Genomic DNA, 17,045 nt, shown 5'->3' with positions numbered 1-17,045 from the left:
CTGCTCAGGGGTACCTGGATCCTGCTCAGGGGGCACCTGGATCCTGTTCAGAGGCTCACCTGGATCCTGTTCAGGGGCTCACCTGGATCCTGTTCAGGGGGCACCTGGATCCTGCTCAGGGCTCACCTGGATCCTGCTCAGGGGCACCTGGATCCTGCTCAGGAGGCACCTGGATCCTGCTCAGGAGGCACCTGGATCCTGCTCAGGAGGCACCTGGATCCTGCTCAGGAGGCACCTGGATCCTGCTCAGGGGTACCTGGATCCTGCTCAGGGGTACCTGGATCCTGCTCAGGGGCACCTGGATCCTGTTCAGGGGGCACCTGGATCCTGCTCAGGGGCACCTGGATCCTGCTCAGGGGCACCTGGATCCTGCTCAGGGGCACCTGGATCCTGCTCAGGGGCACCTGGATCCTGCTCAGGGGCACCTGGATCCTGCTCAGGGCTCACCTGGATCCTGCTCAGGGGTACCTGGATCCTGCTCAGGGGCACCTGGATCCTGCTCAGGGGTACCTGGATCCTGCTCAGGGCTCACCTGGATCCTGCTCAGGGCTCACCTGGATCCTGCTCAGGGGGCACCTCCTGCTTCCCACAGCTGCTGCTCCTTGGGGATTGTTTCCCATTCCTTGGGGAGTGTTTCCCATTTTTTGGGGAGTGTTTCCCATTTTTTGAGGAGTGTTTCCCATTCCTTGGGGAAGAGTTTCCCATCCCCTGGGGAGTGTTTCCCATTTTTTGGGGAGTGTTTCCCATTCCTTAGGGAGAGTTTCCTGCTCCTTTTGGGGACAGATGGAGGACAACCCCAGTATTTTCCCCCCAGCATTTTTCCCCCAGTATTTCCCCCCAGTATTTCCCCCCACCCCACGACCCCAACTCGGCCCCAAGCTCAGCACAGCACCAGTCCAGGCACAGAAGCTCCACAGCTGAAATGCTACAAAAACAGTGTCAGAGTCCAAGGGACCATTGCCCATCTCTCCTGCTCTCCTTTTCACCCCTTCCCAAAGCACTTTGGTGCTGCTTGTCCAGCTCTGCTCCTTTTTCCAGAGGGGATTCTTGGATCCAGCCTGGCCATGCAGCATCCCCTTAAGAAAGGCACTAGACATTTGGGTTGTTTTTCCTTTTTAAAGTAGCATCAGAAAGTTAATTTTCTAAAGTATGAAGGAGGTGAAGGGAAAGAAGAGCAATCAATCTTGGGCTTAGAAAGAACAAGAAAAATCCACTGGGCAGTGCCTGGATTGAGCTGGCAGAGCACAGCCACAAGACATGGCCAGGACTCTGCTGCCCTCAGTGGAATCAGCAAATTCTTAACGTGTCTAAGGAAGAAAAGGCAAGACTTAAGTTTCTTAAATCAGTTTGAGACATAAACAAGTGCACAGAAAAGACACATGCAGAGAAATCAGTGAAACATGCCACAAAGATTGCTCTCTCTAATCTCTAACACCCAGAACAACACCCACAGGAACATCTCTTGGCACATAGACCCCAAAGACAGGCCTGCAACAGCTCTGCCAAGCAGGATTTCATGGAAATTACAGCCAGCCTGTCCCAAGGGGCTTGGAGGGGACAGGGAGTCACTGCTGTGGTGACACACACTGGGCAGGACAGGAGTTAAGGCTTTGGAGCTGGCTGCACCCAGCCCTGCCCCTGCAGGAGCCCCACTGAGCTCAGTGTGAGGAAGGGAAAGAAACCCCTCACTGAGGGTTTGCACCTGGATCTCCCAGGGACTGCTGGGCTGCTCAGGCTCCCCAGGGTGCCACAACAGCCACAGCTGTCCCCAGCTCCTGCCCCAGCAGCACCTTTTCCTGCAGAGGCTCAGGGAGCAGGGCTGGCAGCTCACTGGGGCACAGGAGCAGCTCTTCTTCCCCTTCTTCTTCCCCCAGGCACTGACCCCACCTTCCCCTGTGCCCTGCAGAGCCCCCTGCCCATGTCCTGACCCCAAAACAGCCCAGAGTGGGCTCTCAGAGCATGGCAGATCTCCTCACCCTGTCTGACAGTGTTTTCTCCACTACACAAAGGAGGGGAGGAAAGAGACACAGCTCAGCCTGCCTGGAAGCCACTGCAGCAATTCAGAAAGCTGTAGGTCTAGAGAGAAACCTCAGCTTTAATTAAAAACCCACTTTCTGCTCTGCTAACACTCCTCAAGGCCTCTCTGCCAACTGCAGCCACCTGGCCCAGCCTCTGGATTCCTCAAAAGGCCAAACTGCAGCTGAGTGCCAGAATCTCTCCAGCAATATTCCTGGTGACCTCTGCTGACCTCAGGAGGTGCAAATAATGCTGGACATGCTCCAAAGGCCAAGGGCCTCTCAGGCTGTCAGGCTGTGATCTGTCTGTGCCTCCTGCATCTAAATCTTCTCCAAAGGAACCATCCACTCCTCCAGTATGAACAGAGTTAAGTAGCTGAGTAGGCAAGTCAGGTTTTTCCAATGCAACAGCTGAGTTTTGACCTTTAAAAACCATGTGATCACTTCACAAACACAGAATTTTTTTCCCCAGGTCTATTTTAACACCAGACCTGACAATATCTTAGAAAAATGGAAATGGAAAGGAGAGCCCCCATGTTGTTTGGACAGCCATGCAGAGAACTGCTGCCCTTCTGTGACTGCAAAGCAGGTGAGATTCCAACAAACACATCAGCTGCATCTACCAATTCCACAAAACAGCCTGGCACCACGATGGCTCCTGGAGGAATGGGTGTGAAGGCCACTAGTCTGCAACAGCCACCATGCAATGAAGAGAAATAAAACATCCAATTTACCAGGTGCAACATTCCTAGAGAAGAGCAATGGGAGTGTCCAGTGAGGGCTGCTCCAGCCCAGCAGGGCCACAAATCAAATTTGAGCACTGAAGCACAAAATGCTCAAGGCTAAGAGAGGAGAAGCAGCAGCCCCAGTTCTTTGCTCTTGCTCAAATTCTTTGCTCCCTCTCCCACCCCTCAAAACCACACCAAGCTCCTCTAGCTGCTGGAATCTGGTGCTTCCAGTGCAAGAGCACACACAGACTGAGAGAAATCCAACCCCCAGAAGTGCCAGGATCAAAACCCCTGACAGAAGCTGGTCCTGCTATGTCCAGGCAGCAAGGGAGGACTGAAATCAGAAGCAATAACTGCTATTATTACAGGCAAGAGGGACACATCACAGCCAACAGGAAGCTATCAAATGATTCTTCCAAGGTCTCCTGTAAATTCCCAGCAGAAAGTGACCTCCCAGCTTCTCTAAAAAGCCTGAGCCAGACACACAGCAGCGAACAGATCCAAACCTAGTACCATGAACCACAGGACACACCACACCGACCTCGAGACTTTGTTTCTCTGAGCATCCACTTAGAAATTCACAGCACAAAACAACTGCCCCCAGCCTCCAGGGCATCGGCTCGGGGATCCCTTGTCACGATACCTTTCTCTACCAACACCCTGGAAATCAATCTGCTCTCTCAGACAAGAGGTAGGGGTGAAGGACTCCAAGACACACACTGTATAAAACACCGCTCCATGCCACTGCTCCTTTGAAATCTGGAACCACGAAACCCGACAACTGATTCTCTTCAAGAGGCAGGACTGACCTCAGCACGAAGTCTCTAAAGAACCCCCTCCCCCTTTGGTGCACGGCCGGGCAGCAGCTGCCCAGGTCCTACAGCAGCTCAGGCGTGGAGGTGTCCGTGTGCTATGTGGCCACGTGCGCCGGGGACGAGATGGACACGAACTCCCGCAGGATATTCTTGGCCATCTCAATATTGTTATGTGCAATGACCAGAGCTTTCTGAATGTCCTGATATGAGTAGCCTTGGCTCATGAGGTTCTGGATCTCGCTGGAGAGCTGCGGGGAGGGGGCGGCCCCTCCCGCCTGGCAGCCGCCGCCTCTCCGCTCCGAGCTGATGCGCCGGGGCAGCGGCTTCGGCGGCCGCTCGGGGGCCGGGGAGCCGTCCTGGAAACCTGCCGGGACAACAAGGGCGGCACTTCAGCCTAAAGAGCTGCAAATGCTGCTTGCAGCAAAGCTGAGATGCTATCACGGGGATAAATGGCACCTCAAAAAGGTGTCGCTGAGATCTGTCGCTTCCCCCAAACCCTGTTGTGCTCCTTCCCAGCCTGCTCAGCTTCCCCCTCCTGTGGAGGTTTTTCTTAATTAGCAGGGCTCATCAGGCTCATTTATTATGATAAACCCATATAAAAAATGACATAGGATCTATGTGTGTGAGCAGTGAATATTCAATTCACCAGACATCCCATTTCCTTCCAGAATCAGACAGAACCTCCCAGTTTAACTGCAGAGGCTGTTCCCTCATCTCCGTGTGCACAAACTCAGCCCCAACTCAACTGCAACTGAATTATGCTCTCTGATGGGCCAGCAACTGAATTATGTTCTCCTCTTCATCTGCTGAAGCTCTCCCTGACTAATGGCAGATCAATAAAGCTCAGCCTGTTCTGCTTTTCCCTGAGTCATTCCGATGTGACACTGCCCTGCAGCCTCATCATGCACTGCTGGGAAGAGGAAATAACAGCCAATAAACCAAACAAGGAAAAAACACATTGTTAACATGCTCATCCAGCATCTGATCATTTCTGAGATTTAACCTCCTGTATCATCACAGAGAGCATTTTTTGCCAATCACAGGAAACTTTTCTGTGTGGATAATTGACATCACCTAAAAGAAATCTTAGAGAAAGATTTATTTGTCTCTGGAAAAAGTCCTCAAGGCACCCTACAGAGTTTTCTGGCAGCAGAACTGGAGCACAACAGACAAATCATGTCCACACAATCCCTTTTTAAGAGTGGGGACTGCAGCCTGCTCAGTTGTGGGGCCTTTCTGAAAAACTTGCACCAAAAGCCCTGAGACAGAGAGGGCTCTTCAGGAATCAGATTCCCTGAAGCTTCCTCACCGACCACAGCTCAGTCCAACTCCCTCATCTTCAGAATTCAAGTTTCTCACACATAAAAAGCTTTTTGTGCATGTGAGAAAAAGGTCTGCCCACCCCTCTGCCCCAAACTGCCTTCTGGAATAGCTGTTTCAGCTTGAGCTGGATCAAGTTTCACAGACCATGGGTCAGTCTGAAAGGACAACTACTAAGACACTTATTTTGGTAAATCATTAATTAAAACTGTAGGGTCCAGTTCCTGAGAGCATAAATCTGCCAAGATGAATCCCACAGCAGTCAGGCTTGCCTGCACCAGTGCTTTGCTTCCCACAGCAGTAACAACCAGCATTTTCCACATTTTCCATTTTCCTACCCCTAAAGCAAGACAACAGCAGTGTTATTTCAGGGCTGTAGAAACACAGTGTCAATGATTAAGCTCAGTACTTCATCTGGGAGAGGGGGTGGGACTTGTTCTGTTTCTTTTTTATCCTTTTCAGCCAAATTCTACAGACACAGGGACAGATTTAAAAAGTGAAACAGGGAGGTGGGGCAAAAATAATAAACTTTTCTGCACTAGGAAACTCTTCTCTATGTTTAAGAATGCCAGGGATGTGGAATGGTGAAGCAGGAAAAGAAAAGACTCACTGGGGGAAGGGGTTCTGGGTACAGGAGGTTCTGCCTCAAGAAGGAGCAAGAAACTCATTCCTCCTCCTTGGCAAATCCCCAGCACTGAAATTCAGACTGAAAACCCCCAACAGGAAGAGTTTCAGAGCTTCCTTAAGAGCTGCTGAGCAGGGAATAAGTCAATCATTATTCAGAAAGGCTCTTGGAGACACGAGGCTTTAGTTTTTCCCTCAGAGAATGCAGAATGTGCCTTGCAGCCAGAAGGACACAATGTCCTCTATTCCCCAGGGACAAAAAGCTGACCTTGCTGAGCCCTGGTCCCTGCTCAGAGGAGCTGGGAGCACTGTGTAGAACACTTGTGCCATCTGCAGGCACTGGCAGAGCCACAAAGCCAGGCCAGCCCTGATCTTCCACCTGGAACTGCAGACAATCCCTGAATGCTCTGGGTGGGAATGGGCCCCAAAGCTCCTTCACACCCTGCCAAGGGCAAGGGCACCTTCCACTGTCTCCACCAAATCCAACCTGGCCTTGGACACTTGCAGAGATGGGAAATTCTGTTTCATACCCTGCTACAAAAATATTCTATGCCCTGTAGGAAACAGTGGTTAAAGGAATCTACTTCAAACTGAAAAAAAGCTTTTCCTAACTGTGATTTCAGTGCAATTTGCAAGCTCGGGGATTAAACGGCCAAGGCAGCACATTCCAAACTACAAATCAAAAAATCAAAGAAATCCAAGAAAACACCCAAGAACCAGTGTAATCCTGCTGATTTGACACTTGCCACCAGTCTGCAAGCTGCAGGGGCAGGCAGGGCTGGCAGGGCAGGAGAGGCAGGGCAGGGCAGGCAGGGGAGGCAGGGCTGGCAGGGCAGGGCAGGGCAGGGGAGACAGGGCAGGCAGGGCAGGGCTGGCAGGGCAGGCAGGGCAGGGCAGGGCAGGGCAGGGCAGGGCAGGCAGGGCAGGGCAGGGCAGGGCAGGCAGGGCAGGGCAGGGCAGGGCAGGGCAGGGCAGGGCAGGGCAGGCAGGGCAGGGCAGGGCAGGGCAGGGCAGGGCAGGCAGGCAGGCAGGCAGGGCAGGCAGGGCAGGGCAGGGCAGGCAGGGCAGGGCAGGGCAGGACAGGGCAGCAGGGCAGGGCAGGGCAGGGCAGGCAGGCAGGGCAGCAGGGCAGGGCAGGGCAGCAGGGCAGCAGGGCAGGGCAGGGCAGGGCAGCAGGGCAGGGCAGGGCAGGGCAGCAGGGCAGGGCAGCAGGGCAGGGCAGGGCAGGGCAGGGCAGGGCAGGGCAGGGCAGGGCAGGGCAGGCAGGCAGGCAGGGCAGGCAGGGCAGGGCAGGGCAGGGCAGGGCAGGGCAGAGCAGGGCAGGCAGGGCAGGCAGGCAGGGCAGGGCAGGGCTGGCAGGGCAGGGCAAGGCAGGGAGGGCAGGCAGGGCAGGCAGGCAGGGCAGGGCAGGCAGGGCAGGGCAGGCAGGTCAGGCAGGGCAGGGCAGGCAGGGCTGGCAGGGCAGGCAGGGCTGGCAGGGCAGGCAGGGCAGGCAGGGCAGGGCAGGCAGGGCAGGCAGGGCAGGCAGGGCAGGCAGGGCAGGGCAGGCAGGGCAGGGCAGGCAGGGCAGGCAGGGCAGGCAGGGCAGGCAGGGCTGGCAGGGCTGGCAGGGCAGGGCAGGGGCAGGCAGGGCAGGCAGGCAGGCAGGGCAGGGCAGGGCAGGGCAGGCAGGGCAGGCAGGGCTGGCAGGGCAGGCAGGCAGGGCAGGCAGGGCAGGAGAGGCAGGGCAGGCAGGGCAGGGCAGGGCAGGGCAGGCAGGGCAGGGCAGGCAGGGCAGGGCAGGCAGGGCAGGGCAGGGCAGGCAGGGCAGGGCTGGCAGGGCAGGCAGGGCAGGCAGGGCAGGCAGGGCAGGGCAGGCAGGGTAGGGCTGGCAGGGCAGGCAGGGCAGGAGAGGCAGGGCAGGCAGGGCAGGGCAGGCAGGGCAGGGCAGGCAGGGCAGGGCAGGCAGGGCAGGCAGGGCAGGGCAGGGCAGGGCAGGCAGGGTAGGGCTGGCAGGGCAAGGCAGGCAGGGCAGGCAGGGCAGGGCTGGCAGGGCAGGGCAGGCAGGGTAGGGCTGGCAGGGCAGGCTGGCAGGGCAGGGCAGGGCAGGGCAGGCAGGGCAGGCAGGGCTGGCAGGGCAGGGCAGGGCTCTCTGACCTGTGCTGGGGTCACTGTCCAGGCTCAGGCGGCCCAAGGCGGCGCTGGAGGTGTCGGACAGCGTGCGGCGAGCGGGGGCCGTGGGCACATCATAGCCATCATCCTCCTCCTCCTCCTCCTCCTCCTCCTTCTCTGGCTCCTCAGGGCCATTGCTGGCACTGCCAGCTGCCAGCTGCCCCTCATCTGCAACAGAGGCACCTGATGAGCTCTCAAGGCAGACTCTGCCCCATCATTTTCCAACAGAGCTAAAGCTTTGCTGTTCAAACCTCACGTCAGATGGGTTAAAAATACTTGATGCACAAATACATATTTCTACATACATCCCGGCTATTTTAACACAAAAACAAATGTAATTCCTTTAATTCAGCCTAAAATGCTGTTCCACTGGGAGCAATTCATTGTACCCCAGTTCCTCAGCTGCTTTTTAGCACACCCACTCACCAGAAGTGTTGACAGCCTCGAAAGCAGAGGATGCTGCTTGGGAGTGAATGTTGTACATTGCTTCATACATGGAGCCCTCAGGCTGCTGGTCACAGTCCAAAACTCTGAGGGAGAGAACACATTCCCCTTCACACAGGTGGCACCCTGTCTCTGTGACAGAGTTTGTGCACAGCTTCTTGTTTCAAGGTGAAATCACCACTGCTCTGTGAAGTATCTGTTCTAGAAAATGCTCTATTAATGTTTATTGTACAGCTCCTCAGCTTAAAAGAGTTAAAATGATACCAGCAAAACTGATACCACTAAAAATTACATTTTAGTCGGAGTTTTGAATTTCTGCTCTCAAAAGGTTTTTGGCAGGGAGAGTGGGAAGGAAGGGGATATCTGAGTCCTTTAATACTGTACAAGGACTCTGCACAAGAGCAGTGGTCACATTTCCTTTATTGCTATTTTAGTCAAGATCTGGTGAATATCACTGAGGGAATTCAGAAATCTGAGCAAGCAAAATTCCCACCCTGATGTCCCAAATGTGCTGCCCCAGAGCTGGGAGGAGGAAATGCAAAAGCAGCCAGAATCTCACCGTAAACTCTGAGTCATTTCCAAAGGCATTTTGAGCTCTGGTTTTTGCACAGCAGGACCTGGAGGCACCACAGGCAGAGAGGATGGTGACATGTATTCAGTGTCCTCATCACTCTCAGACTGCTCCCCAGGAGGCAGTTTTGGTACAGGCAGTGGTCTGGAGGCAGGAGAAACAAGATATAAAACATTTACACCAAATCTAATTAATACCAAGGTGCCTTTTAAAATCCACAGTCACCTCACAGCAAGTCTGCCTAAAGAAATAATTTGGTTTTCAGGATGCAGCCCACAAGGTCACATCAGCACAAGGTCATGATGCAAAAGGAAATGACAATATCATGCACATTTACATTACACAAAGCCCAACTTAAAAGTGAATTTATCCAAGAGCTGATGACAACTGGAGCTTGATTCCTTCTGCCACAGCTTAGGGGAACTCCCACCACTCCCCACAACTCTTTGGGATGCTGATTTCAGCTGTTTTCTCTAAACTGTGTTTTGAATCTGTCAGAGTTTAAAACTAAGACTGAAAAAGTTGTGCCAACTCTGTTGTGGCACCAGCACCCTGCAATTCTGTAAGGTGTGAAAAATCCCAACAGACCTGGAAGCTAAGGAGTAAATGGCATTGGCAGATGAGGAGGGTTTGATTTTGGGGTGTTCACACTCTGAGGTTGCTGCTGGACCACTGCTGGAGCTCTGAAAGACAAAATTCCAAACCAGGAATCAGAAACAACACATGTCCCAGTGTAGCTGCAAAACCAGTCATTTAACACCCTTTGTGGGAATGAAGCATCCTCATTTATTCCACAGAATTTACTCTAAAATCTAGGAATTCTCTGACAGCTTTCCCTCAGTGAGGACACTGCAGGGATTTTCCTGCAGGAAGAACTTCACATGTTTTAAGATTCCAAAGGCTTTGGCAAATTCAGCTGAAACAGGCCAAAGTGGGAGCCAAGAGGAAAAGGATGCAGACAAGCACACATATTTGGAGACAGGATAACAACTGTGCACATGCCATTTTCTTAAAAAACCTGGCTAAAAATGTGCTTGCTTTCAATTTTAGAAAGTTGGAAGCATTAGAAGGAAAAATTAGGGAAATGGCATCAAGGAAAGCAAAATTGCCTGCAATTTCTTCTAGAGAATAAAATGTTGGACTACTCAGACCACTGGTAACAGTGTCCTGCAGGTGAACAAACCCAAATTGAACTCAGATTTTGCCCAAACTCCTCACAGACGATGTGTGTAGGTTTCTCAGGGCTGAAAGGCCAGTGGAGTAAATCAGACTTTTCCAGATAACAAGAGAAAACATTCTCAGCTTTTCAACACTGAAAGGTGAACAATGAAAGGTGAACAATGAAAGGTGAACACTGAAAAGTGAACAGTGAAAGGTGAACAGTGAAAGGTGAACACTGAAAAGTGAACAGTGAAAGGTGAACACTGAAAAGTGAACAGTGAAAGGTGAACAATGAAAGGTGAACAGTGAAGGGTGAACAGTGAAAGGTGAACAATGAAAGGTGAACAGTGAAAGGTGAACAGTGAAGGGTGAACACTGAAAGGTGAACACTGAAAGGTGAACAATTATCAGGCAATCGTGGCTCATGGTTGCTGAAACTGCAATTGCTGCAACTGGGATTTCAACCTTGTTTCCAAGAGGAATGAGAGCATTTCCCTCCCCTGGAATTCACCAGGCTCTTTCCACCTCTCCCACGCCAAAATCCCACTCCTCAGTGCGAGAAGAAGGAGCCTTTCCCCGCATTGCCCCCAGCCCCACCCCAGCTACTCACGGCGGGGCTGTCCAGGCTGAGGGTGCTGCCGAGCCGGAGGCTCTCAGCCCGGGGCTCGCCCTGGGAGGGCAGCGAGAAGGGCAGCGAGTGCCTGTTGGACAGTTCCCTGCCCGCCCAGGGCTCCGCCGCGCCCGCCGCCCCCAGCGGGGCTTTGGGCACGGGCCTGGCCGGCCAGAGCTCGGCCTGGCGGCCGCAGGGCAGCGGGGGAGGCTTGTCCCGGGCGGCGGGGCCGTCGGCGGGGGTGCAGGGCAGCGGGCGGCGCTGCGGGCGGCTCTCGCAGCCCAGCGAGGGCGGCCGGTCGGGCGGCGGCGGCGGCGGCAGCTCCCGCAGCGCGGGCGGGATCGGCAGCGGCTTGTCCTTGTGCGGGGCGCCGGGGGCCGCCTGCGGGAGGAGAGGGAAGGTGCTGGGCAAAGCAGCTCAGCAGGGAGACAAAGGCAGCAGGGAGGCTTTGGGGTGGTGTGGGCTGTTTCTACAAGGAGTTGTCTCCACGCCTTCTGCACAGGCTGGAGGAGATAACACAGGGACTGTGTGCACTCTGAACAGCCCAGATTCCTCTTCCTGGTGGAAAACATGAGCTTACAGCAGCCTCAGATTGCATTCCAAACACAGCCTCCCCATTATTTTAACAAATGATTCAATTGTAGGTTATTTGTACAAGTTAACATTCATCAGGCAGTGATGAGTATTCACAGGAATAGGTATTTTCTTCTGCCTGAACTTTCCTAATTTCATTGTTTCATCTGAACCAGATGAAGAACTGCTGCTGCATCTCAAGAACCATTAACTTAATGTCACCAAGATCATCCTACTGCCACCTGCTGATCAATCAGAAAGCCAGTTCATTTCTCCCAGTCACACACATTGAATTCCTCCCCTCATTTTCTACATAAAATATGCTTGATAAAAAAATGAATGCAGAAAAGTTGGGAGAAAAATATGATACATTCTGTATTAGCTAGAATAAAATATGAGGAAAATCTGAAGGGTGCAGGGAACAGGGATTGAGGCTGAAAACCAGAGAATAATAATTTATCAGTCACACTAAGGGGAGGCCAGACCAAAAAGGAAGAAAATACTTGAAGGTATCACAGAGAACATGTTGGGGTCACCCAAATCCCAGCAGAAGGAAGGAGGGGGAGCTGTGGCTGACCTTGGAGGTGGTGCCAGGGCTGGAGGCCCCAGGGGGGTTGGCCACTCTCTGCTGCAGCAGGTCCAGCCTGGGGGGCACAGGAGGGAGGGCAGCCTGGGGAGCCAGAGAGAAGGGAGAGGGGGGACGTTCCACCTGAGACAGGAGAGAGGCACAGTCAGCACAGGGCTCAACACACACAGCCCCTGCTCTCTGCAGAGGCTCTCCTGGTGACAAACTGAGGAACAGCTCACAGCACTGCAGCACTTGGAGCAATCCAGGCTGAGCTGGGAGACACTGAAATGCACATTTAGAAACACAAACTTGTTCTGGTGGAGTAACAAACTTGTCCCAGTGTCCCTCAGCAGGGACAAGCTGCTTTTCAACAGCAGAGGGCATGATCTGCTGCAAAACATCCCGTTCTTTCACCACAGAGCACTGGTGTGCACCAAACCCTCCATTTCTGTCCCTGGAAAGCTGCTTTTCCACTTAAAGCAGCACAGTGCCTGCTATTCTCTTTATTTTCTCTTTTTTTTTACAATCAAAGCTAGTGTGTTTAATGTTGAAAAGCTTCACATATGTGAAGCTCACTAAAGCCAACAAAATACCAACATTGACAGGATGTCACACCAGGAAAATTGCTTGGCTTCCTCAAAATATGTATAAAAAGCCCTCCAGAAATATTAGTACATTATTTCACAGGATGGAAAATAAAGGCAAATAAAAAAAATGCAAGAGCAGCAATCAGATTTTGAAGTGAGAAATGCAAATGAAAAAGCCATGCAGGCATCCACAAAGAATGCCTGTACACAGCACTAATGGCAGAGTTATCACACCTTTATTAGACAGATTTATCAGCCACCATATCAAAAGGTGACAGCCAAATTGAGCCTTCCCTCTATTCATCAGGACCTTGGGGAAGCTGTGCCTGTCTGGCTGTATCCACCACTGGGGAAAAATGGATGAATTTCTGCTGAGCTGGGTGAATTCTGGCTAGGAAATCAAAATCTAACACGGAGAGGAGTGTTCCAAACCCAGCTCTTCCATTCCAACAGGTCAGGCCAGCTTTTTCACCCCTCTGGCCACTCCTCCAAAACAACACACAAAAGATCAAAGGCTTCAAAGTGTGATCCCAAAATGACAGTGTGAAGTGAGCTGATAAAACTGCACCTGAATCCCTGTTTTCACAGCAGGATCTTTAGTTCTCCAGCCTGCCAACCCTCACAGGCACAAACCAAAAGAGAAAACAGCTGCAGAAAAGGCACTGCCACATTTATCAGCTCCATCCCAGGGACCTTACTTTGGTACCAGCGAGTTCTTTCATCATGAAGAGAGAATCATCAGCTTTGTCATCATCATCATCATCATAATTGGGGGAGGGGGTTCCTTCTGCCCCTTGCCTGGCCAATCCTCCTCCTCCTCTGGGATCAAATGGATCCACCACGATGGGCTCGGTGCCTTTGATCTCGCAGCGGCAGAAGGGACAACCTTGGCCTTCTGATTCCTGCAGGGGACAGGAGAGATCTGTCACAGCAGCTCTGGGGTTTATCACCTTTTAGCACCTGCTTCTCTAACTGTCAGCTTTCAAGCTGCTTTTGGGCAGGGAGCTTTCAGCTGAGAGGAAGATAAAGGCAAACTGGGTTGAAATACGGAATGTTTTCTGCTTTCAGCACTTTAGGGAGGTTTTTACAGTTTTTCTTTATTCCATATTTAGAGATCAGGCATCTAAACAGCTTCTGATGCACTGACATTATGAGACAATGTTTCTGTTACCTTCTCTCCACATCTGAACAGTTCTGAGAGGGGAATATATCTGTAAAAGATCAAGGAGCTGCCCTCAGGGAGATAAAGAAGAGGCCAAGGCTCACCTGCCAGGCTGTGAGGCAGGAGGTGCACATCAGGTGCCCACAAGGCTCAATCTTCACATCCTTGTCATTCTCAGCACAGATTTTACACAGCTGGAACGTGGAGCCCATCTCACAGTACAGCTCATATTGTTCCTGAGGGAAAGACAGCACAAATCACAGGGAGAACAGAAATATGCAAAGATTTCACCATCATTTTATGTGCTAGGTGCATCTATCAAGCTCTGAAAAAAGTGGAATTCAAATTATTCAGTAATTTTCATTTAAGAATCCCAAGAAAAGCAAGGTTCAAGACATGCTGAATGGCACAAAAGCATCAATGCTGGCAGAACATTCTGAAAGCAAACCTTTAAAATCTGTCTCTGCAATCTCATCTGCCCATCCTTATGCAAAGATTTCTGTGATTTCTGTAAAATACTGCAGCCCTAAAAAGAAGTCTTGGGAATACCAAGTGTGCCAGAACTGGATGAATAGCTAAGGAGGGTAGAAATCAGGGAGAAAGGCAGAGTTTGGTGGAATGGAATGGAATATTTTACTCACCTGTGTAACTTTAATGTGGTCCTGAGGTGTGGGCTCACACAAGCCAGTCAAGTCAGGATTCTGATTCCGACCATCAGGAAATAAATAACTGGAAGAAGTTGGGGAAAAAAAATAATCTGTATGTGCCTGTACACACATGTACACACACAAATCTAAGGTTTATTTTGGAGGTGGGAAGGGAAGAAAAAATGAAGGTGAAAAGCAAAAGGTGGGAAGTCAAGGTATTCTGAATTCTAAAGTATTGGGAGAATTTTATGATTGGAGCAAAATTAATGTTATTCTTGAAAGTGTTGGTTCAAATTAAGGGTTTGACAAAAAAAAAGAGATTTATGAGAAGAGAAACACTGCTGCACATTTATCATCTGCTACTGCACAGCTCTCCAGTGCAGACAGCTGTCAGTAACTCCTGATGCCAAAATAGTTCAGCAATGAGTTATCCCACTGCCAGCAATGGGACTATCCACTGAATGCTTTGTTGTGCTGGTTTTTATAAAGTTACTTACAAGCCTTCCCTGAAGCCATCAATCAGTGCTTGGAAAAGAGGTTTGTTGTGGGGGATTGTCTGGAGAATGTTGCCATCTGCAGTGACATAGCCAATGGCCCACTGACCCAGGCGGGTGCAGCTCAGCCGGAAAATGTAACTGAAACACACAAAGGAAAAGAAACTTCAGCTTGAAACAGACAGAAAAGATTCAATGACAAGCAGGCAGCCTTTGTCTGGCCGTATCAAGGCAGTAAATAAAATTAGTAGGGATAACTTGATCATTTGTAGCAGCTTTCCAGCCAGTTCAAAGGGGAACTTTGCAATATGATACAAAATGAGAGAAGAATTCCAAGCATTGGTCTCCAGGTGAAGTTAAACCCAGAATCCAGAGCAAGAAAAATCCTTTGTTTGAAATCAAGTTTCAGAAAGCCAACAAGCAAACAGACTAGAGGAGGTTTCCATGTGTGAAAGCAGCCCAGAAGAAAGGAGCACAGCTCATGTCAGCCCTGCTCCCTCTCACCTGCCAGGTTTGTGAATGAATTTCTGCAGCCTGGCCTTCACCTCGTCATAGGTGAGGAATGCCATGTAGCCAGGGTGAGTCACTGCCAGGCTGTTCCAGTTCCTCAGCAAGGATGACCAGGGCTGGGGAAACACCAAAGAAACAAATTAACCACACACTTCTGGGAAGGGTCAATATTCAAAGGGTTCCTCACTTGGAGAAGATGTTTCTGTTCCATCAGGAATCCAGCAGAGAAACCAAAACACTCATTCCCATGCAGCACTTGGCATTTGAGTTTTTTGCTTGTTGGGGAATAAAATCATCACCTGAGATAGACTTTAATCAAAACTCCTTTAATAAATACAAAAGGAGAAGTCACTGAGGTCACAGCTTAAGAATAGCCATCAATTGTGCTGCTTCTGCAGAGCAAATGACTCATTGCCCAGACAGGGATAAAGGCAGGAGTTTAATGAGATTTTACACAGGCCCAGGAACCATGACTGGTCTGCTCTCAACTTCCTGCATGGCCTGGGGACAGTGACCTCCCCTCTGAGTCTCAGTTTCACTGTCTGTAACTTGTGACTATTCCTCACCAACCCAACCTCACTGGGGTGTGGCAAGGGCTGAGGTCTCAGATCTGAATAAAGAAACCAGCACACACATCTCAAATATTGCTTCAAATGATGCCCCAAAAGTCATAACAACCATTTGGAATCTCAGGCTTTGGGTGTGTAAATCTCACCTGATTTTCCCAAGGTTTTTAACTGGTATCAGCACTCCCTAAGAACTCTGCATCCTCTGGAATGTGCAGCAGCTCTTGACTTGCTCTTTATGAACAACACTTGGAAAAAGTGCTGAATGAGATCAGCTCCATTGCAACACCAAACATGGGAATTTTTCATCTAGACATATCTTAATTACAACCCACCCCATCACATGGGAAAAGATAAGTCAGAGCCAAAGAAGTAAGTGATTGTTCTTGTAAATACCCAATTGTACCATCAGAAGCTGTGTTTTTTTGAATTTAGCACTATTAGAGACTGAGGAGAAGAATTTTACCTACTATTAATATCCCTTCAGTGATACAGAGATTTCTCACACACACAGACACGTTCACAACATCCTGGCTGGGTCAGTTCAAAAGATAGGAAGCCCAAATTTCCATGCTTGAGCTCCATCCTGAACAACCTCCCCCCCCCCATCCATGGAAAAGAAATCTGACAATAAAGAAAGGGATGAGGGAAGACAGAGTGATAAACTCAGCTTCACATTTCCTGAAGCTGTGTCAGAGCTTCAGTCTCAAAGTGACCTTTGAAAGAGAAAACCTGATTCATGGCAGGATGTTGACTGTGCCTGGGAGTTGCAGTGTATATTTAGGGATTTTTTTTTTATTCTACAGCCAGAAATATCACCCACTTTTACTGCAATGTGGGGTTTTTAAATATTACTGTTTAAGGAGGGCAAAAAAGACAAGCAAACCCCATGCAGTATAAATAATGTGTGTAAAATCTTGGCCTGGATAAAGAAGATAATTGCCATTTCTCCATTCCTACCTGGAAGAGGCGTGTGAAGATGTCAAACTCAAAGACTGAGATGTAATCATTGCAGGTCAGGTCAATGGTGGATTTCAGAGCCATGGCCTCCAGCCCAGAGCTGATGGGATGCACCTCGTGCAGGGCCTGCCTGAAACTCTTCCAGGGAACAATGGTCCTGGGGAAAAGCAGGGAATGGCAAATGCAGCATGAACACACCCACACAGCATCTTTGTGAGGATCCATGCTGGCAGAACAGAGCAGAGAAAAATCCAAAATAGCTGCAAGAGATTTACTCACATCACACAAACACAGATTTCTTGGTACTGCAGGAAATCTGCAGCCAAATGAACTTCAGATCATTTTCTCTGCACATGCAAAATTTTGGAATTAGGAGTCCCCCATTGGTTTCTCTTTTTTTTCTTTTTGCAGTTCTACCAGAGCATCACTTGAGGATAATTTCACAATGTTGCAGCTGGTAGGGAAGGAGTTAAGTCTATATGGTTAAAAAAAAAAAAAAAAGGCTGCAACCAACTCTCTAAAGGATTAACTGGAGAAGG

At 50.5% G+C, this 17,045-nt stretch overlaps 1 protein-coding gene across 1 annotated transcript in view; it reads right to left on the bottom strand.

Moving 5' to 3' along the window:
* Window positions 1-1,847: 1,847 nt before the first annotated feature.
* CBL (Cbl proto-oncogene) overlaps window positions 1,848-17,045 on the bottom strand; it is a 31,295-nt gene continuing 16,097 nt past the window's right edge. The window contains exons 4-16 of the mRNA XM_079326941.1: window positions 16,507-16,663; window positions 14,975-15,096; window positions 14,474-14,611; window positions 13,971-14,058; window positions 13,434-13,565; window positions 12,866-13,069; window positions 11,590-11,721; window positions 10,440-10,820; window positions 9,257-9,351; window positions 8,657-8,812; window positions 8,080-8,183; window positions 7,639-7,821; window positions 1,848-3,922 (exon numbers count right to left, since the gene is read on the bottom strand). Coding sequence (XP_079183067.1) covers window positions 3,654-3,922; window positions 7,639-7,821; window positions 8,080-8,183; window positions 8,657-8,812; window positions 9,257-9,351; window positions 10,440-10,820; window positions 11,590-11,721; window positions 12,866-13,069; window positions 13,434-13,565; window positions 13,971-14,058; window positions 14,474-14,611; window positions 14,975-15,096; window positions 16,507-16,663 — 2,161 coding nt within the window. The 3' untranslated portion in view covers window positions 1,848-3,653. The remainder of the gene's footprint in view (window positions 3,923-7,638; window positions 7,822-8,079; window positions 8,184-8,656; window positions 8,813-9,256; window positions 9,352-10,439; window positions 10,821-11,589; window positions 11,722-12,865; window positions 13,070-13,433; window positions 13,566-13,970; window positions 14,059-14,473; window positions 14,612-14,974; window positions 15,097-16,506; window positions 16,664-17,045) is intronic.

The sequence above is a fragment of the Erithacus rubecula genome (assembly GCF_903797595.1).
Source record: "Erithacus rubecula genome assembly, chromosome: 25".
In the NCBI taxonomy this organism is placed as follows: Eukaryota; Metazoa; Chordata; class Aves; order Passeriformes; family Muscicapidae; genus Erithacus; species Erithacus rubecula.
The sequence above is the reverse complement of the archived record's forward strand: the minus strand, read 5'-3'. Positions and strand labels throughout refer to the sequence as shown.